Source organism: Hibiscus syriacus, unplaced genomic scaffold (assembly GCF_006381635.1).
Source record: "Hibiscus syriacus cultivar Baekdansim isolate YM2019G1 unplaced genomic scaffold, ASM638163v2 tig00111008_pilon, whole genome shotgun sequence".
NCBI lineage: Eukaryota > Viridiplantae > Streptophyta > Magnoliopsida > Malvales > Malvaceae > Hibiscus > Hibiscus syriacus.
The window spans coordinates 1,205,913-1,227,867 of record NW_024062951.1 but is presented as its reverse complement, the minus strand read 5'-3'; the positions used below and the strand labels follow the sequence as shown (position 1 = coordinate 1,227,867).

At 35.4% G+C, this 21,955-nt stretch overlaps 1 protein-coding gene and 2 pseudogenes across 1 annotated transcript; 1 reads left to right on the top strand and 2 right to left on the bottom strand.

Moving 5' to 3' along the window:
* Positions 1–116: 116 nt before the first annotated feature.
* LOC120149727 lies at positions 117–5,490 on the bottom strand (annotated as a pseudogene).
* A 3,648-nt stretch (positions 5,491–9,138) lies between these two features.
* Positions 9,139–11,149, bottom strand: LOC120149843. The gene is made up of 3 exons (XM_039162548.1): positions 10,874–11,149; positions 10,026–10,082; positions 9,139–9,944 (listed from the first exon to the last, which is right to left on the bottom strand). The coding sequence occupies exons 1-3, from the start codon at positions 11,087–11,089 to the stop codon at positions 9,765–9,767; spliced, it is 453 nt and encodes a 150-aa protein (XP_039018479.1). The 5' UTR covers positions 11,090–11,149; the 3' UTR covers positions 9,139–9,764.
* A 1,603-nt stretch (positions 11,150–12,752) lies between these two features.
* On the top strand, positions 12,753–21,184 carry LOC120149841 (annotated as a pseudogene).
* The last annotated feature ends 771 nt before the right edge of the window (positions 21,185–21,955 follow it).

Sequence of the window (21,955 nt, the reverse complement as noted above, 5' to 3'; positions counted from 1 at the left end):
AATTGTGGGGTCCTTTAGCCGTTTCAGTTATTAGGACCTTCTAGTTTAACAGAGCAGCTTGTGTTGACACTACTTTGTACTGTCTATATTTATATCTTACATTTCCTTATTCTTTTTTAGTATGGAAATTGCCAAAAGGAAAAATTAATCTTTACAGGCTGGATGTATTGTACTTGGAAAGTGAGAAAATACAATAGAGGAAGGAGCAACAACAATACGGTGGAGCATGCTCATGATGACTGGTTCCAAACGAGGGATGTTCCCGGATGAATTTGGAGCCCCTATTTTCCCATTTAAAACCACTTTCCGACTCTGTACATCCCCATCTTTTGGTGTCAAATGGTACTCTTCTGTATTACTGTTCCCATTCATGTCAGAATTTGTAGACATTCTAGCAGAACCTTAAGTCACGATTCGGACTTGAACGGTCGTGGTAGCACTGAAGTTGATGAGCAGCAGAGTGATTCCTTGCTGTTAAAAAGGAATGTCTTATACATTATCGGACTACATAAATGTTGCTTCAATTTTGATACCTAATCTAAGGATATACTTACGGATTGTTTAGAACAGTGAGCATAAGCTCGAACACTTTTCGTCCCATAGAAGCTCGCCGACAGCACATTCCTCCCCATTAACCGATGCCAGAGAAGAGCACTGCAACATCAGTGTTTATATGAAACTTTTAAGACAGCTTTCATGGCAACATTTAATAAGTGATTTGCAGTTGAAGTAGTACCTATAGTAATCAGGATGAGGGACAAATGTAGCAGTGTCAAGCAAACCATAGTTTCCACCAATCAATGTCTGTCTACAATATGTTTTGGAATCATAGGAAGCTTCCAGCCCAAGTTGATCCAAATACCTGTTTAATTTCTTAAATTCCCAACTAAGATTCCATGTCAAAATTAAGAACAAAACAAGAAATGGACAAGCTTACCAGAAACTATTAGCAAACGAATTGCTGACACGATTTCGACCACTGTTATAAGTTCCTCCTGCTTCACCAACCCATGCAACTGCTGATGTTGATGAACTCTTCAGAATTGCTTGAAGGTCTCTAAAGGACTGGCTCCCACCATCTTCATAAGATGGATCTAGGATTTTATTCATCAGCTGATTATCATTACCTGCAAAAAATAGGGGAAAACAATGTTTACATATATTTCAAAAATCGAAATGCTTCTTTGAAGGTACTTTTAAATCACTGAATCACTTCACTCTCTGTGCTTGTTGTACCTGGACCGAGGTTGTAAATGTGTTGGGTCACTACTTGGAGAGATTTAGGAGTTTTCTGTACAAAATGTGTGAACCAGTTTGTATCAATGAATCCTCCTGGTGCTCTCACTAATGGCTTAACCTTAAATCCTCTGTATATATTGTCAACAATGCTTTGGAGAGAGTTGACATCAGCTGCATATTGTTCCGCTGCAATTTTCGCCCCGATGCCGGAGCCACACAGTTCGTTTCCTGATCAACCAGATTACTATTATTTAATAAAATTCATTCTGCCATATAAAAAAATTGCATGAAAATAGATTTGCTTCAACTCTGGTGTAGGTCATTTACCAAGTTCCCAACCATGGATAGTATAGCCCTTGTTAAGAGTGTATCGTATGAGCGATTCGGCATTGCTGGAATTCCAACCTCCGATGGCAGAACCGTCCGGACCGACAGTCCTCCCACTTAGTGCATTTAATCCGAAAACGACCATAGCCCTGTGTTTGGAAGTCAAATGAAACTGAAATAATACAAATTATGAACTTGTTGGAAATTGACAAATGATATACTCACTCACCCAGCTTTCTTGAAGAAAACGTTGAGTTTATCCAATCTAGACATGGGTAAGCAACCTTTGGAGAAACCGAACAACTCTGAACCATTTTGAACAAGTGGTGCACGTGTAACTTCATCATCTTTTGTCTCATAAATCACATTATCTTGCAGGGTACCACCCATTCTGATCTTTAATGGCGAAAAAGCTGCATTTTACGAATAAGTAACACTAAGTTTTGAACCCTTTTTTAAACCCAATGGATCAAATACTTGTTTATCTTTGAATTATCAAAGATTATTTGATTACTAAATTTATTTAATAAGTAAATATTTAAATTAGATAAAAAGTCTATAGAATAAGGTTCTTTGATGATAGAGTATTTGACTTCATAAATATAAATATTAGTTCTTAGCCTTTAAAATTATCGGAAAGATAATTATGAAAGAGATTAATTCTTAAAGGATCTATGTTTAAGATATTCATAAAAATATGATGACACCTCAAATTTGATTTAGAATATTTGATGGGTTTGAAAATATCATATTCGATTACCAGAATGACCTAACAAAATTTTCTAGAGCTAAAGGAAAGGGAAGGGAAAGATGTTGCTAATGTTAGAAGTCAAATTGCCATGAAAAAAAATATATCAAAGATTGATATTAATTTGAATGTAAAAAAAAAATATATATATATATATATATATAATAATAAAATAAACAAGTGTGATCAGCATTAGTTGCATTCACGAAAAGAATATTCTCCTAATTATTAGTTTTTCTTTTTTTTCGAATATACATGAGAAATTTATTAATTTTTTTTAAAAAAAGTGATGAATAATTCTCCATGATATTGCTAACCATACAAAAGAAAGGATAATATCCATGATTGCAATTACAGGTAGATGAGTTGGTGGTATGAACAGATTTTTCCTTCTTCAATCAATTTAATTCATATATAACTTGCCAATTACACCATCAAATAATAATAAATAAAGTAAACTACATATTTAATCATTTATCTATTCTTGTTATTATGTTTTAATCGTTCGATTATTCTTTTCAAAATCATACATAATGTTACGAATTAGTCACTCGTCGTTAAAAAATAAATAGAGCTATTGACGTGGTGGCAACTTTTTTATTTTATTTTCAGTGATAACGTGACATTATCTTTTGGTGTCATGTCAGTATCAGTGTCAAATTTTTAGATGCATGTGGTCAAAATGGAACCAAAACGTAATATTGGATATTATTTTAAATAAAATAATAGTTAAATAACCAAAACAAAACCGCGAGAATATATGAGTGACTAAATATGTAGTTGTAGACACTTAATTTCATCTGGCTCCAGTTGGTTTATGTTCACGTTATTATATAATATATTTATAACATTACAACTATATTATATATATATATATATATATATATATATATATATATATATATATATATATATATATATATTACATTGTGTCAGGCCCAGGAACAAATAAATCCGTTACAACAGTGGCCTAGAAGACCAACAAGTGACCTAGACCCAAGACTGCAACCCAATGTCCACTGGAGTAACCCGGTTTCGACCCGAACCGGCCCACGACCCGCAACACCTAGGGTTTTTTAACCCTAGCCAATTCCTCCCCAGCGTCGCAAGCTTCAACCGGTCAACAAAGCCCGCTATTTTCGGCGACGTGTGATAGTAGAACTCCAAAGCCAACCAAAAACACCCACAAAAGCAGGAGACTTAGTTCGAATGGGACTCCAACTCGAACTAAAAATAACATTTTTTGTATATAAATAAGCTTCTAAATCAAACACAAGAGACACGATTATTATACGATTTACCTGAGAGATTACACGAGAAATACTAAGCAATCGGAGCAAGAAATCTTATAAACGTTCGAAAGTGAAAATAAAAAATGTACCTTTTTACCTCGATCTGGTTCTTTTGGCCTTGCATGTGTGATTTGTTTTCCTTTTTTTCTTTTTTTGGTTCGAGACACCTGTCGAAACGATTTTTTCTTAAAAGGCGAAAAAAGGTGAGATTTTAAAAACCACGTTAATTCTTAATTGTCTCTTTTTATTTTAAAAACATATGCGATTTAAAAGACCTCTCGTTTCGAAAAAATTTGAATTTCCTTTACGATCGAAAAATACGGTTCGAAGAGTCGCCACCAATATTTGATTAGGGTGTGATTGGGCACCCAAAAATGCTTTGTCATTTTAAATAAAAATTAATTTTAATTAAAACAACAAATTGAGGTCTGCGTTACCAAAATCCGAGTTCGGGAGTCGGTTACGTGTGGGGAAGGATTAGCACCCCACAACGCCCTAAATCGGTACCTAGTCGATTAATTAACGTCTTTGCAATGAACTTTATAAATTCGAACTTAATTTGATTTTTGATCCCATAAAACAATGACGTAAATTTAAAAAAATTCAAAAGCACTCAAACAAATTAAATTAAAATTACCAAGTCGTTTTAGAAAGATAAAGAATGTTCAATTATTTACAAATATCGAGACCATATCTTAAAGATATAACAACCTTTTCTCGATATATTTAAATAAACGAACATTTCCTTTTCTCTCGTTCACAAATTTTAGGTGACGAATCAATTTTTTGGTTTCACTTTCGGGATACACTTTTATTTTAAAATCATTAAAAGCAGACCTCAAATCAGTTATGACTGCCCACTTAAAACAATTTTAAATTAAAAGGGTATTACCCTTAGTCCGATTATGTAATATGTCAAGTTATGCAAATGAGGATATCATACAAATTGTGCAAAAAATATGTCATGCCAAAAATTAATTAAACAAAATTAAAAATATCATACAATGTGACATACAAAAAATTATGTACGTATGTTTTAATTAAAAATAATAAATTATGCATATTAACATATTATATACACATGTGACCTAAATATCATAACATGCTAAACTATAAATTAAAAGAATGTACATGTACACATTAAAAATGACTAAATTAAATAAATGTAAAATTCAACATACAAATAAAAAATAAATTATGGACTTAAATAAAACAACACGCATAAATAAGGTATCTACACCTAAATAACCCAAATTAAGTGGTTTCTATGTAATTTCCCTAACATACTAATCCTAAATATTTAAGGACTAAAAAGTAACGTAAAAAATAGAGTTCAAATGTCTAAAACAATAAAAGTTAAACACACTAATACTCAGGACCAAAATTGGATATGCGTAAAATATAAATAATAAATTAAAAATATTACAGACTCGATTCTAGGACTAAAATGAAATAGAAGTAAAACTTAAATGGCTCATGAGAGGAATAAACGAAGAAGGAAACGGGTGCCCTAAACCCCCTGAACGATGTCGTTTGTTGTTTCACTTTAAAAACCTTAGACTAAAAAACACAAAATCCCTAATTATTACTTCTACCAACTCACCTCGTCGTTTTTCCCTATCTCTCTTCCATCCCCTCCTCTTCTGGTTCGATCGAGCTCTAAAGCTCTAAACACCAACTACTGCTCAACCATCAAAGCTAACCCACTCCAACAAAGGCTCGAAAATAAAAAAATAAATAAAATCTCATTCCCCTCTATTCACTTCGAATGACGCCTCTCTTCTCCCCTAACTCTCGGCCACACACAACTCTACACTCTCCTTTGAACACCGCCGCAGCCGTTCTGCCACCATATCTTGGTGGCCTCTTCCAATCACAATCCATCATCTCTCTCTCTCTCTCTCATACCTCTCACGCCCCTTTGTTTTTAAACAGGAAGTTACGAAACTCTCTCTACGCCGATCACCGTGCTTAACAGTTCCAGTAAGAACCCCTCTTCCTTATTTTATTTTACTATTTCCTGTTTTAATCTCTGATTGGTTTTGTAACTCTAGCTCCAGTCCCTATCTCTATCAGTCTAATCCCACCTAGGCTACTGTCGCACAACTAAGGTAATTCTCTGATGCCTTTCTCTTCTCATTTTCTAGGTTTCGAAAGAAAAATTACAAAACCCATACATGAATGAACATTTCAAAGGTAAAGAAAGGAAATAAATAGTGATAATAAAATAAAAGAAAACCTGTTTATGGATTACTAATATAGCTTTCGAAACTCATTGCTTGTGCTAGTATTGTTGTCGAAATTCACTACTTGTGCTTAGAATATAAGGAATGAATGTTGTTTACACCGTTGGATCTCTGAACATAGGACATAAAACTTTTACACGCATTTGTTCTTTTTTTATTTATTTGTGTTACAAAAGAAAACAAATAAAAATCTTTGTTTCTCATGTAATGGTCTCTCCGTTCCCAAATTAATTCCCCTTATTGTCTCTCCTTTTTTCTTCCTCCCCCATTTTTTTTGTTGTGTGATCCCCTGTTTTTGTTCTCTCTCCCCTTTACAGTAGTTAATTCCCCCTTCTCTGTATGATTTCTGATGGTTAATGCCTCCAAAAACCGACCCTCACCTCCACTTTGCTTTTTAACTCCCAATAACCGTTTTTTAGTTTTTTTAGGATTTCACGTGGACTAGGCTTGGTCATTGAATTGGGCCTCCAACTACTCTGCTTCGGGTCTGCTCCGACTTAGCCCCGGATAAATCGAGCATCTACAACACCGATGAAAATGGGGAGGGTTTTGAGATTTTTAATCTCATATCTAGCCCTCCCCGGGGTGTTTTTAAAAAAACCGATTTCATATTCGAAGAGAGGGAAGATTGTTCCACGACCGTGTTCTTCATTTTCATAAAGAACACGATGAATGCCTTCAGAGGATTTTTCGGCTCTCGTTTTGATCTTTTGGAGGGGGAAAGATTGTGAATCTTGTTTATGGGTTGGTATTTACCAACCCGTGACCCGACCCATGGATCTGAAGGGATCCACGTGTTTTTTAAAATAAAAGGGGAAATTATGTTTTTAGTCCCTCTCATTCCTGAAAGGCATAATTCACCCCCCTAAATTTCAATTTTACCTGGAATGCTTTAAAATTTGCCACTCAATTTGTTTTTCTTGCAATTTAGTCCTTTTCCGAATTTAAATTGTTATTTTAGTTATTTAATATTACCTTATATTATATATATATTTTATATCATTTGTTTTAAATATATTTTTATATTCATTTTTATATTTTTTGGTTATGCTTTAGTTTTTTTCCTTTTTTCCTAATATTTTAATTATATATATATTGTTTATTATTATTATTATATTTTTTAGATATATTTTTATTTATTTATTTTCATTTTTCTTGGGTTTGTATATATATATATTATCAATTTTCTTTTTAGAATACTATTATATATACGAATGGTTTACTACATGCTCTCCCTCTCTCTTTTCTGTTTACATTTTACTCTTTTGTGTTTTATTTTCTGTTTTTTAGTCTTTGTTTTTTTTTATTCTTTCTTCTTCTTTAGTTGTATTTTTTAATTATATTTTTTCATTTTTTTATTTTCTAGGAGGTTTTATTATTTTATTTCTCTTATATTATTATTTTTTTCACGAATTTTAATATGTACACTTTTTCTATATTTCATTTAATTTCTCAGCATATATGTTTGTGTTAATATTGTAACTTAGCCCTTTTATGTTTCCTGGCTCAGCCTTTTTATCTAATGTTTTATTTTTTAAGTCTATTTTTATAAATTCATTAAAGGTAAACAATTTGGGTCATATCTTATCTTTTAATTTAAACTATAATTTTCTTAATAAAGATAACTGGAAATTAACTAATACTGAAAAGACAATTCAAGTGTGATAACCCTTTTTTGACTGTAACCGACTCCTGAATCCGATACATCTTTAGTAAAATGCAGATCGAATAAGATGGTATCCGATTAACCTAATTTTTATTAAAAAATAAATTATCGATGGCGGCCCCAATACAATTCATTCAAGTCAAAGCTTAATTTTAGACTCACCCAAAAAAAGGTTACGACAGTAGTATACCCTAATAAATATTAGCATAAATGCCAGATTAGATCTTCTTAATATTCATGGTTTGCAGCTGTATTTGGGCGGCAAATGTTTTTTATACCAAATTCTTGATCGTTAGCATATTCAAAGATCGTCCAGAGGGTCTTTGCCTCTCAACTTCCCCATCAGTCCATCACTCTTCTTATTCATCTTCTTCCTCCTCCCATGGCCACCCCACAACCACAAGAAAAACCAGCACACGTCAAGGAAACATGGCCATTACGAGATGACGAGTATACCCGATATTTTGAAGAAACGTTGTCGTCTTCTGTCAGCGGTTGTATCGGCGGGCTGTGCTGGTGGCGACGAAACACCAACGGGTATATGGTGCAGGCACAGGCGGAAGAGGTAAGACCAGAGAGTTGGGTGAAGAGAAAAGCTAAGAAACTGAAAGAGATATCGGAGGTATTGGCGGGGCCGAGGTGGAAGAATTTCATTAGAAGGTTTAGCACGTATGGGATTAATAAGAAGAGGAGGTCGATGATGATGCAGTTTCAGTATGATCCTCAAAGCTATCCACTTAATTTCGATCACAGGGAAGCTGGTGCTGGATTCCCCGATTTCTCTGCTAGATTTGCGGCACCGGCTGCGATCCACAAAGGGGATAATTCAGCAGTGTGAATTAGTCTGTTCAGCTCTAGATTGAGTATTCATTGGTCTTTCCTCTGTTCATCTGATTTCCAATCAATTTTCATGGACGCCCCCAAATTTCATTATTGATGATTCCGAAGGTTGGTGGAAATTTCTTTTTTTCGTTGGAGTAAAAGACTAGAAAGAGATTTATCATTTTTTAGAACAACGCAAGAAAGTGCATATGATTTTGTCTGCTCCTTTTTATTATGACATAATGATAAAAATGTTTATAATACTTTTTATGTAAAAAATAAAATAAAAAATTGATAGTTACTTTACTCCTCGTATATTTTTTATATTTTAGTCAATCAATTAAATATTTTAATTTAAGGGAAAAATCCATCCATTAATAAAAATTGTTTTTTAACTAATTGTCAAAGTTCTAAAATAAAAATTTTTTTTATCTTAAAATGAAATGTCGGATGTTACAATGCAAAAAAAAAATAAGAGCAAACATGATTGTTTAATTTAATGTTGTTGACTTTTTTATACTGAAATGAAATATTATGGACCAAAATGGTGTAAAAAAATAATATGAGGTAAAATAATTATTTAGTCAAACTTTAAGTTACAATTTTCCCAATGCAGGCAACAACATAGATCTGTTGCCGTAACTTCACTCTGGCACTATATCAAGGCTCTCACTACGGGAGAGCATATAAAACAGAGATTTCTTCTCCATTTTCATGACTCCTAATCTTGTCCAATAATAACAATTTCCCATTGCAGGCATCAAAATAAAGATAGATTACTGATGGACTGCCATGATTTTCTCGAAGAAATCTGTTGCCTTTGGGGCTCCAATCCTATTGAAGCATTGTTCATTCAACATGCTTGATGCCTGGTTGTTGCTCAAGCCCATGTATTAGGTGATGGATTAGGGAAATTTGTTCCAAGAAGCTTACACAGGGGAGGTACCCACAAAGAACCACCATTAATTCTCAAAACAAGTAATGAACTAGGGAACACGACACTCTGCCATTTCTCCCCTACAGGTTAGGATTTCTAAACTAACCTTGCAATCAAATCTTCATTAGTTAAAAAGGGTTTGTTGGTGTCACTGTTTTCCACCAAGCTCTAACCATCTTCACAAGGCATCAGAGTCAGATCAGGAAATAAGAAAAGACTCTCCTCCTCGCTCAACACTGGTTCCCGCTCATCCACGGCATGCAAGGGAAGAGTCCAAGTATTGTAGTGGACACAAGAGCCTATTTTCTCCTCTTCATCAACAGTTGAACTCCACATCTCGGTATTAAGCAGCAATAATGCAGGTATACATCAAAAGCAAGGCTACACAAAAGAGTACATATATATATTGCCAAATGAGTTATTAAACGACATGCATTTTGGGCTAACCTTGAATCTTTTCAAGTTGACATTGCTGGCTCTATGTTGTTTACAGGTAGCACGGATCGATGCTATCTCCAGTTGAATGAGTTGGAACAGTGATAAACACACTGCTTAGAAGAGCATGAGAACAAATGAATGAAGAACAACCCTCAAGGCTCAAACAGACCTTTCTCAAATAAACTCTTTCTTCCAGTAGCAGACTTTCCTCCTTAAGTTGAGCAAATGTCTGAAGAGAAGAGATGATAATAATATCCATTTTTCTTATTTACATATAACATATTTCACCATAATGATAAACCAAATGTACTTTCTTTTTCCTTGATATTTTGGTACTTGTGCTAGTGGTCTCATCAGCAGTAGTGCGCTGCAACATTCATTAACCCCATCATCACAAAATTGAAGCTTAAGAGCCAGAGATGCATAATATCAAAAAGAGTAATGTTTCTATTCAAACTAAAAAGACCTTTAATGTTAATTAAATCATCACTTTAGCTTTACTTTTTTTTAATATTTTAACTTCCAACGTTTTATGTTAGGATAAAAAACTTTTATTTTAAAACATTATCCGTTTAATGACTAACATTTTTCATTTATGATTTTAACTTTAAAATAAAACGTCAATATCAAATTATTCTAAGAAAAATAGATATCAAAAACTATTTGAAAGTATTTTTTTGTTCACATAGGTAGATGTGAACCAATACTAACAATGCCACGTCATACAAATAAGAATTTTGATTTCCCTGCTGCAAATTTACATTGTTACCTCACGTCACGTGACATATAGCACATGACCCTTCCTGACATGATCGGCTGTATAAGTATAACCTCAAATTCTCTTTCCAAAAAACAGAACCTACAGTTCTCTTTTTATGGACCCACCTTGACCTTACCGAATACCTTATTCTTTTGTCTGTTGAATCATATTCATAAAACATATATCATCACAGGATGGGACCACTGAGTTTTTTTTTTGTTTTTTCTTTTTCCAGATGAAATTGTCATCTACTGCAAACCATAAACTGGTAATGGCAAATGTGATTTGATTTACGAAATGACAGGAGAATTTTTAGTCCTACAGTTTAAAGTATGACACAGCACAAAAAAGTCAACTCACGAACTAGAGAGAGAGAGAGAGTGAGAGTGAAAAGAAACCTTGGATCTGGAAGGTGCAGCTGGTGGAGAGCCACGGATGTGACTACTACAGGTATCTTCAAAACCATCGGCTGCGGAAAGAGATGCGGCGCCACCTCCACCGCCGCTCCAAGAAAGAGGCGTGGTGGGGCTACCTCTACTGCTGACGTTGAAATCGTCTCCGTCTATCTTAGCATCGCACAGCATCAGCATGGGTCTAGACCTGGGCTGACTCATCCCCTATCTAAGAGCAGATTTGGGAGGCGATGACGCGTCCTGAGCTTGCTTGGGTCTTACCAGAAGCTCCACAACCACGTAGTCGTCAATCATCGCCTCCCGAACCCACTCAAGTTTCTCCGTCGTCATCGTCATCCTCCCAACGAAAGCAAAAACCGATGTGGATATGTATGAAGAAAAGAAGGGGCATGCAAGATAGATATGGGGAAAGGGGTGGCGAGGAAAGAGAGGGAAAAAGGTTGAAAATGTGAAAGAAAGTGATAGAGATGAGTGCGAGCAAATATATATATATTAAATTATACAAGTAAATAGGTTGAAGAGCAACAGTAGTGAGTATGTTGGGTAAATTAAAGTCAAAGGTGTAGCATTGGCTTATGGTTTGAGTTTCTGGGTGGTTTCCTTATACGAACAAGACAAGACAACACTCTTCGTCACCGTCGCTGGTCTTGGGGAGGGAGGCTTCCAAATCCGAAAATTCATTTCAATTATGATGATTGAAATCCTAGCAGTATCCTCCACTCTTAAACAAAAAAAAGCATGGACAAATAAAAGTATTGCTAATTAAATTATGGATCCATGTTATTTTAAGGTTTGATGGAAAAAATAAAATGCTCAAAGTATACTCTTAATTTTATATTTTTTAAAAAAATTTGTTTTAAGGTATACGGCGTTATTTTTGTAGGTGTTGTTGATATGTAATCGCCGTTAAAAAATTAGTTATCTCATACATGTCGCATTTATAAAATTATAAATCTTTTATTTAAATTTAAAACTTAAAATTATATTTAGAAAAAAAAAAACTCAATTTTTTTAAAGTCTCAAAAATTTCAAAACTTTAATTCCAAATCCCTTTACCCATGTCGATTACCATCAATATTTTTATGGTCGTCGCTCTTTGTCGTTAATCATTTTATCTAACTAGATCCCAACGTACGACGGGAAAAATCATTGTTTGATCGTTGTAGTCATCGCTCAAAGCAAGATGTTTCGATCGTTAGGGGTTCGACAATCGAACACCATTAGGGTTTTGACCGGTTGGCAGCGTTAATGGTAGTCAGATGTGATAAGAGGATTGAAATTATGGTTTCTAGAGATTCTAAAAATGAATACGAATAAAAGTGTGTTCGGTTCGCTTGTGTTCACGAACAATCTCATTTATTAACTAGTTTGTTTATGTTCATGGATAAGCTCCTTTAATGGCTTGGATTTGTTCATGATCCAAATCAAATCCATTTTGAATTTGTTATAAGAAAAAACTTAAATAAATAAAGTCTTAAAATTAATAACATTTTTTTTGTGAATTTAAACTTTTGTATATATATTCGATTTAAGCTTAGAGTTTGTTTTTTTTAATATTGAGTTTTAAAAAATAATAAATAATTAAAAATCATAAAATTGAACCGAATCAAATTAAAAGAAAATATGTCTTTTATATCATTCGATTTCAATTTTATTTTTAAGAAATCATATAATGTCATTCATTTTTTTATATAAAAAACTGAATCGAATACCCCCTACGATGAATGTAAAAACTCAGAAGTTCGACCCTCTAAAATGTACTGGGGTCGAGGAGCTGTTGGCTATACCAATGGCTATACCTATATGGTTCCGGAAAACAATATTACTATCGTTTTTAACATTATAGTGCTTTTTATCTTAACGCGAGTGAATAAATAACTGTTCTGAAGAGCTCAATTTCATGTGTTGTTTTTGCCTCATATTTTGGATACATCTCTCTCCGATTCTTTCTCCCAACTCCAAATCGCACAATTCCTTCCATTTGCCCAGGTAGGGTTTATCCACCCTCAACGTTGGGAGGCCTAATTCTTTAGGGTTTACGACATGTTAGGGATTGAATCAATTTGGGGGGTTTTTAGTTGAGCATTTTTATAAAAAAATATTATGTGGTTAAAGGATAAGGGTCTTTATTCTCTGATTCAATCGTTTGAAGATGACTTCCTTTTCGATCACTCGAAAGAAAACGCCTTTCCAGAAGCACAGAGAAGAGGAGGAAGCCAAGAAGAAGGTATATCGGTTTCCCTCACCTAAAAAACTCAAACCTCTAATTAATTTGGGTCCAGCTTGTTGATTCGGTCTTATTTCCTACTTTGAGCCAAAGTGATTAATTTTAACTTTTGGTACCCCCTCTCTTCCTTTCCCATTATCAGAGGGAGGAAGATGAAACTGCTCGATTATATGAGGAGTTCGTGGCTTCGTTTCAAGGTGATAATGCGCCAGGGTCGAAGGCATTTGTTCGGGGTGGAACAATCAATCCCAATGAGAAATTCAAGCCCAATTCTGAAGGCTAGTCTGAATCAGGAACTCACTCGATATTTGTTTTGGCAGAATTTTTAATATATTTGCCTCGGTTTTAAGTGTCAGCGATTTTGAGCAAGTAGAATGATTTTTGTATTATATCATGAGGACGCATTAATAAAAATATGGGCCTTGTTTATTCATTTGCGGATGACAGGTGAAAAGTCGAAAGATGGGGTATCTGTTCCAAAGAAGAGAAGTAGGTAAATTATTGCTTTGGATTAACCATGCTGCAACACTAATATTCTTTTGGCGAGGTGTCTTAAAGTGAAAAGATACACGGTGATGATAGTGATATTCTCACTCGACCCATGTGTTTTTAAAAGGCTTCTATAATTTCATCAAAAGATTTTCATATAGCAGTTAATTTCACTTGTATGTCATTAAATTTGAAAAGATTTAATCAGTTTGGCTCCTTTTATACTTTAGAAAGAGAAATACTTGTTATTTATGTCTGAATTAAAATTCATTTCCCACTCCATTGTGGATTTATTACCCTTTTAGTTTATTTGTGAGTCCTAATCTGCATATGAAATGAAAACTGTTTGAGAAGTTAATGACATGTTGATGTTGGCCGCCTTTGACACATTGAAGAGGAAACTGTAAGAGTTCCACTTCCAGTTGATAAAACGGAAATGTAGTAATTGAAATTGCCTAGGAAAAGTGTTAAAAATATGATTCATCTTGATTCTTAAAGATCGATTGAAGTTAATGGTTATTCTGCAATTTGGCTATTTTATCTTTTTCAGTAGTCATTATATTATATACCTTCATGTCATGAAGTCAGTAACAGTAATGTTATCCTTATACTGTATGGCTCGAATAGGATCAAAATATAGAAATTTGGATCAAATTTCCAGTGAAAGTAGTCTGCTAGATAGAAAATAATTGGATAGTGTCCTTGACCTTAGATTAGGAGGGCCCTCAACTCAGTTAAGTTCCATCACAAACAAGTTGGTGTTAGTTGCCTGAGTGGTTTTTTTCTGGATTTATAAGTTGGTTAGATAACTTTATCACATTTAGTTTTGACTTTTGAAGGATTTTAGCATGCTGCACCTTTCTTTTTTCTTTTAAATATGTAAATGCACTTTCTAGTCGGTAAAATTTTCTTATGTTAATGACAATTGGGAAACTGCACTTTCTAGGATTTTGTAGTGATTACATAGGAGAAAGATCCCCCCCCCCCCCCCCCCCCGGGGTGTGACCTGACTTGGATAACCTAAATTCCCAACTGTCCCTTAAAAAAAGGTCCTGTTTGCTACCAAAATTTTTAAAATGCTTTCAATTGCAGGAATCTGTTCCAGCATGCTAACTAACAAAATTTTGGCAAAAAATGAATCCACTAATGAATTCTAGGAGCAGTTTTAGTGTCACATAAAACCTTTTGATGATGGTTATCCTATAGTCTCCTTTAAAGTTGTTTTTGATAAGATTTTAGGCCTCATTAAAAAACCCCTTCTTGATTAATGGATCTTGTAGAGAAGCTCCTTAATCAGCGGAAGGAGGAAAAGAGTGCCTTAGGATTTCATTGAACATAAGTAGAATTACAACATAATTAAAACTCATCAAAATACCCCTTACAAGAACCAGAAAACCCACACCCCTTTCATGAACCAGAAACTCAAAAGAGAACCTCAAACAACAACATAATAGTCAGCCTATACCAGCCTTGGCTAAAACATCAGCCTCTAAGTTTGCTGTCCTTGTAACCCATCTAACAAACCCTCAATAACTCTAACAATAAAAGCATACACAACTGGGCATTAATCAACATTCTTAATCCAATCTACTGCCACCCTGTTGTCACTCTCAATAATCAACCAATCTTTAACCATCCCTTGAAAAGAGGCAAAGAAAAATAAGCCCCTTTGAATAGCTTTAAGTTTCATCAACGTAGGAGGTCCCGAACCAGCAGACTCTTTAAAAGAGCCTAAAATTGAACCAGAATGATCCCTTAAAACACCTCCAAGACCACTTTTCTTCCAATCACTGCTAATGGCAGCATCAACATTCAATTTGATGAAGCCCATAGGAGGAGGGGACCAAGGGATTTTAGATAACAACAGGATATTGTAGGAAGAGCAAGAATCCCCTAGGGAAGGATCAGAAATTATAGAATCCTTAGGAATAGAAATCTCCTTATGCTTAGCTAAAAACCAAGAAGCAAGCCTAAATCTTGGTAAGAAAAATAATTCTGTTTGATCAAGCTTTCCCCCTTCAAAAACAATATTATTCCTGACTTTCCAAATGGTCCAAAGAACAGCCCCAGGAATGAATGAGGAAAAGAAATGAAGCTTTGTTAAAGAATGGGTGGAACTGTGAAAAGAAATCTTTCTGGAAAATGGATGTTTATCTTTCATTGTATATATGCAGGTATGTTCCATCTTTCATACCACCTCCTTTGGCAGCCAAGGGAAAGGAAACTGAGAAGAAGGTAATTCTGTTAGTGAATTATGGTATACATTTGTATTTATATCATTCTCAATTGAGTTTTCTCACATGTGATATGTACATTTTGTTCAAACTTTGACAATGATGTTTCTAGAAGGAGGAGGAGAGGCCAAAAGAGAAAGAGAAGGGAAAGTCTCGGAACATTGATCATTTTATGGAGGAGCTGAAGCATGAACAAGAAATGAGGCAGAGGAGAAATCAGGAACAAGAACATTGGCCCGATGGGCGTCATAGTGACCATGCAGCTGTGAGTCCTTCAGTTGGATTGAAATGTTATTCCATAGCAGTGGCTAATGTTATCCATATTTCAACTTTCCTCCGTTTCTTGCTATTAGATGTATGAGGATGGTTTATGTGTCATCTGAGTATTTTTCAGTCCTCCTCATATAGCATATCTCTATTTTGTACAACATGTATCTTTTTTCTGCTTCTTTTGTCAGTAAGATATATGAATCTTATCTTTTGGTTGTTCCTTACCCCAGCTATCTACTCGCTTTGATGAACTGCCTGATGATTTTGATCCCAGTGGAAAACTGCCTGGATCATTCGATGATGGTGATCCTCAAACAACAAATCTTTATGTTGGAAATCTCTCACCAAAGGCATGTTAATGTTGTTTCTTAATTGCTGATTTTAATCTTACTTTACTTACTCTTTGTTTCTCAGTAAGTTTTAATTTTTTTCTAAGTTCTTGTTAATTTAGGTGGATGAAAATTTTCTTCTTCGGACTTTTGGAAGATTTGGGCCTATTGCCAGTGTGAAGATTTTGTGGCCTAGGACAGAGGAAGAGCGGAGATGGCAAAGAAATTGTGGCTTTTATGAATAGAGCTGATGGACAAGCTGCAAAAGATGAAATGCAAGGTATTCCTTAGATTTTTGTAGATGTGGTGTGTCATTAATCTTCTGAGAGTGCATTTTCATGTCCTTGATTCTTGAGCTATCTTTTTTGCTCTAAGTTGGATGCTTGATAATAGTAATGTGGTAGGACTGGGAAGGACATAGTTAAGAACGTGGATATACATCTCCAGGTTGCGATGTCTCCTATAGAGGATAAGGTGACAGGAAATCATTCCGGTGGTTTTGCTATATAAGATGCAAATGGAGGGACACATATGTAAGCACATTGGATAGGGTAAAAAGGTTCAAGGGAGACCACACCAACATGATTGGAGCTGATAAATGATGATATGAAACTGTTAGTTCTTGAAGGGGAAATGGTTGTGGATAGGAATGTCTGGAGGAGGAGCATTTGTGTGCTGAATGTAATTGTTTCTATGTTTTAGTCTTATAGCCGACTCCAAATATATTTTTTCTACTATTATACTGTGCTATGTGATGTATGTCTAAATTGTGACATCTAATTTCCAAAGTTCTGTAAATGCTAAAATGCCCTTGTTTTTATATCTTTTGATGATGTTATTGGTAATTTATGATTGATTTGTACCTAACAGTTGTGATAAATAGCTGTTTTTTAACTGGTATATGAATTCAACATATGTGCTGTTTGGCAGGAGTAGTTGTATATGAATATGAGTTGAAAATTGGGTGGGGTAAATCTGTTGCTCTTCCATCACAAGCATTACCTGCTCCCCCACCTGGACACATGGCTATCCGGAGTAAGGAGGTTGGTTATGTTCCTTTGCAAAAGAGTTCTTAGCTCAATTGATTAAAATGCATATATGTTTTTGTATAAAAGATGCTTAAGCCACAATTCTCTCCTGAAGCTATGATCTAATAATATAGTTTTGGTTTGAGTAGGCAGTTGACAAAACCCAGTCTGGTGTTTTTCTGTGCTGTAATTCTGAAACCTATTTTCTGATTGGCAGGGTAGTTCTATAATCTTATCTGGTCCTTCAGGCCCACCAGTCACATCTGTTCCAAATCAGAACTCTGAACTGGTAATTTAACTGAATTATCTTCGTCATTTTATTTCTTTAAGAAAATGATAATTTGATATATCTTTCTGTCTTAGGTAATTCTTAATTTGATATATCTTCTTGCCTAGGTTCTTACTCCAAATGTTCCAGATATAATGGTTATTCCCCCTGATGATGACCATCTTCACCATGTGATCGATACAATGGCTCTTTATGTTCTTGATGGAGGATGTGCCTTTGAACAAGCTGTTATGGAGAGGGGTCGTGGCAATCCTCTATTCAGCTTTTTGTTTGAGCTTGGCTCAAAGGAACATACTATGTCTGGAGACTATATTCCTTCGCTCAGGTCCATTGTGTTAGCTATCCGAATGCATCTTCTAGTTTTGTCCCTGGTGTTATTTTGTAACTTAACATGACATGCGTGGGATATGTGTAAAGAATGAATAATCATTGAAGAACTTCAGTGCTTGCGGAAATGCAGGGTGATAAGCTTCAAAGATGGCGGACAGAGCCTTTTATCATGATAACTGGTAGTGGAAGGTAATTACGTGCCAACAATTTTCTGTTAGTTGCATTCTTCACAAGTTGCGTTAGACAGTATTAGCAATGCATAATTTTTTATTCTTGTTATTTATTTATTTTCTAGATGGGTACCACCTCCACTGCCAACTACAAAAAGTCAGGAGCATGAAAAGGAGTCCACTGCCGCATATGCTGCAGGAAGAAACAGGGTATTCCAAAGATGGACATGTTTTGTTTCCAATTATGATTCTTTTGTGATTTCAGTGAGTTAATAGTTGTATATTATATTTACTATTACAGCGGCTGGAGCCAGAACGAACACTTACTGATCCTAAAAGAGATGAATTTGAGGACATGCTACGGGCCTTGACATTAGAGAGGAGTCAGATTAAGGAAGCTATGGGCTTTTCTTTGGATAATGCTGATGCTGCTGGAGAGGTATTCCTTATATCTACAACATGCTTTTCTGCATTTCATGCTCTTTAAGTTTTGCTTCTATTCTTCAAACTCTAATGGCTCCTGGCTGGGTCTGTCTTTAGGGTTTCCCTTCTTTAATTTTCTTATTGCTCTCTTAAATGTTAGAAAAAAGGAGATTTGTGGAAACAAAAGAAAATTTACTAGCGACATGAACAACATTCCAGATCTAGTATTCATGTTGATTCATTATTTGCAATATCATGTATATCCTTAAGTTTCATTCTGCATTTTGAACCTTGAACAATATTATGAGAAGTTAAATTTGATACATGTACACCCCTCCTCGTTTTCCCCTGCAGATAGTTGAAGTTTTGACCGAGTCCTTAACACTTAAAGAGATGCCAATTCCAACTAAAGTTGCAAGGCTTATGCTTGTCTCTGACATTCTTCATAACAGCAGCGCTACTGTTAAAAATGCATCTGCATACCGTACCAAATTTGAAGCAACATTGCCTCATATAATGGAGAGCTTTAATGATTTGTATCGCAGTGTGACGGGAAGGATCACTGCTGAGGCCCTTAAGGTAGGTATAATGTTGACCTTTTATACTGCTTCCAGTATGCTTTATATTATGTTTGTTCTGCTGAGACCTGTAAACTGAACTGGCTTGTGGCCATATGCTTGTATTTATCTCTGGTTCTTGGTTTTTTTTTAATCTTTTCTTCGTTTCTGCAGGAAAGGGTTCTGAAAGTGTTGCAAGTATGGTCAGACTGGTTTCTTTTTTCAGATGCATATGTTAACGGACTGCGAGCTACTTTTCTTCGATCAGGAAACTCTGGTGTGGCCCCATTCCATTCCATATGTGGTTATGCACCAGAATTTGAAAAGAAGATTAGTTCAGAAGATGCAATTGATGGGATTAAAACCAATCAAGATGCTGCTTTGGCAATGGGAAAAGGTGCGGCAATGAGGGAGTTGATGGATCTCCCGCTTGCTGAGCTTGAAAGACGTTGTAGACATAACGGATTGTCTCTTGTTGGTGGTAGAGAAATAATGGTTGCACGACTGCTAAGTTTGGAAGATGCAGAGAAGCAAAGGAATTATGAACTAGATGATGAGTTGAAGTACCGATCTAGTTCTAGTAGGCATCTTAGTGATCAGAGAGATGCAAATGCTGAACCAGAGTCTTTGGGGTTGTCTGAATGGACATGTTATAGAGAGGACAAGATCCATTCAGAACAAAAAGTGTCTGTACCTCTGGCTGAAACCTTTCCAGTCCCACAGCCTGAACTAAAAGCATTCACAAAGAAAGATAAAATCGATCCTGTTTTGCCAGCCTCTAAATGGGCTAGAGAGGATGATAACAGTGATGAAGAAGAAAAGAGAAGCACTCGGTTGTCTTCTGGAAGTGAGAATGCTGATGATGGTCCTAGTAAAGCTGATGAATTGGAATTTGGAACTGATGTGAACACTCCAGCTCCATCAGAAAATGCAATCTATGAAGAGAAGAGGCATGATGAGTTCTCACTTCTCAAAGCCACACATACCAAAACCAAAAATGTTATCAACTCTGTTCAGTATCACTTGCACATGTAGTCATTACTCATTACTTCATTAATGTTTACCACAGGCAAAAGTTGAGACGCCTAGAGGTTGCTTTGATAGAATATCGAGAATCTCTTGAGGAGCGGGGAATTAAAAATGCCGAAGATATTTAGGAAGAATGAAGGCATACCCTAATACTAGTTTATTCATTATTGAAATTGCAGAGAGGAGAGATGGGCGGGATGATGCACTTGACTCTGCAAGAAAGCGACATCACAGTGAAAGCCGAAGCGAGAGTCCTCCTTGGAAAGCATCAAACAAAAAGAGGGATAGAGAAAACAGTTCAGAAAAGGAGCAAGAAAGGCACAGGGACAAGAGTAGGGATAGGGATAGAGGTAGAAGTCATGATCCGGAAAGTGAAAGGGGGAGAGACGGGGAGCGAGCTTATCGTGAAAAGAGTGGAAGCAGGGAAAGGGATGAACATGACAGGGATAGAGGCAGAGAGAGGGATAGGAGAAGGCGAATAAATTGACTTGTTTTTGTGGCATTAATTGTGTAGTGGTCGGTCCTTGTGTGACCTGTGATCTGATCTGGGTAGGATGAGTTTGAAACTAGTTGATGACTGCACTTCACTCCACTCCACTCAAAACTTGGTTCCAAACAATGCTAAGATGCAAAAGTTCCATATGTGACTGTTGGCTGACAGCAAACCCCATTACGGGAAATCTGACTCTGGTTGAACCATAAATTATTTTTGAAAATATTCCTTTGCTTTTTGAAATGTCATGGCTTACATTGATGTATTTGGTTATTTGATTTTACGTTTTGCAAAAGCAAGTTAATTATTGGCAACAAATATTTTCAGTCTTTAGTCCCTCATCCAGTTGAGTTAGTTCCGCCGTTGTCTTGTATTGCCTTTGAATTATCTTGGTCATCTCATCACCCGGATCGGTTTAAATGTATTATTATATTAATTTTGATGAAGAAATATGAAATATCCGATGGGAACATGTAAATAATATAATGCAGGGGTTCCCCTAATGATTTGAGGACAATCTTCTAGATATATCATGCATGTGCACGTACACATGCAGGGGTTCTCCAAAAAAAATGTGGCAATCTTATTAAACAATGCACACAGGTGAAGGAACCGAGGAAGCATATGCAAATAAAGCTACAAAGAGGTTGATTAGAGGCAATTTTGCCTGATTTGACTGCATGCCATATTTATATACATTATTGTGATAATTTACCTGGGATCTGTTAGTAGAATCATAGCATATCTTGTTTTGATTTATGGGAATGTTGTTGATCAGAATCTGATTGTAGCATAGCTCCCTCATTTCTATCTATATTTCAAACATTTATGTTGGCCTTTAGCCGTTTGCAAGCTCACCTACCTAAAGAAGGTCCATCCAAGGTTAATTGGTTAATCTGCTCTTCTTTTCAAGACTATAATGATTGAATCCGAATAAAAAATTCTTCTATAAAGCATCAATCATCACCTGTTCTGTTGCCCATCTTCAACTCCTGCACTCAACCATACTTTCTCCTGCCATTCCAACGTGCAGCTTCTGGAGTGCATTCCGAGCTCATACAGGAAATTCTAAAATCCAGCTGCTTAATATAAGATTAAGAAAATGATAGAAATTGATTGCAATTGAAAATTTTATCGAGAGCACAATTTTTTAAGTTAGATTGAATATTATTTTTGTTGCAACCAACATTTTCGATTGT

What these genes read in the sequence shown, in the direction of transcription:
- LOC120149843 (XM_039162548.1), bottom strand. Translation starts at nt 11,089, where the DNA reads ATGAGTCAGCCCAGGTCTAGACCCATGCTGATGCTGTGCGATGCTAAG. An exon ending in CTGCACCTTCCAGATCCAAG is followed by an intron (nt 10,083 to 10,873) that starts GTTTCTTTTCAC and finishes TGAATGTTGCAG; the next exon opens with CGCACTACTGCTGATGAGAC. An exon ending in AAATATCAAGGAAAAAGAAA is followed by an intron (nt 9,945 to 10,025) that starts GTACATTTGGTT and finishes TCTTCTCTTCAG; the next exon opens with ACATTTGCTCAACTTAAGGA.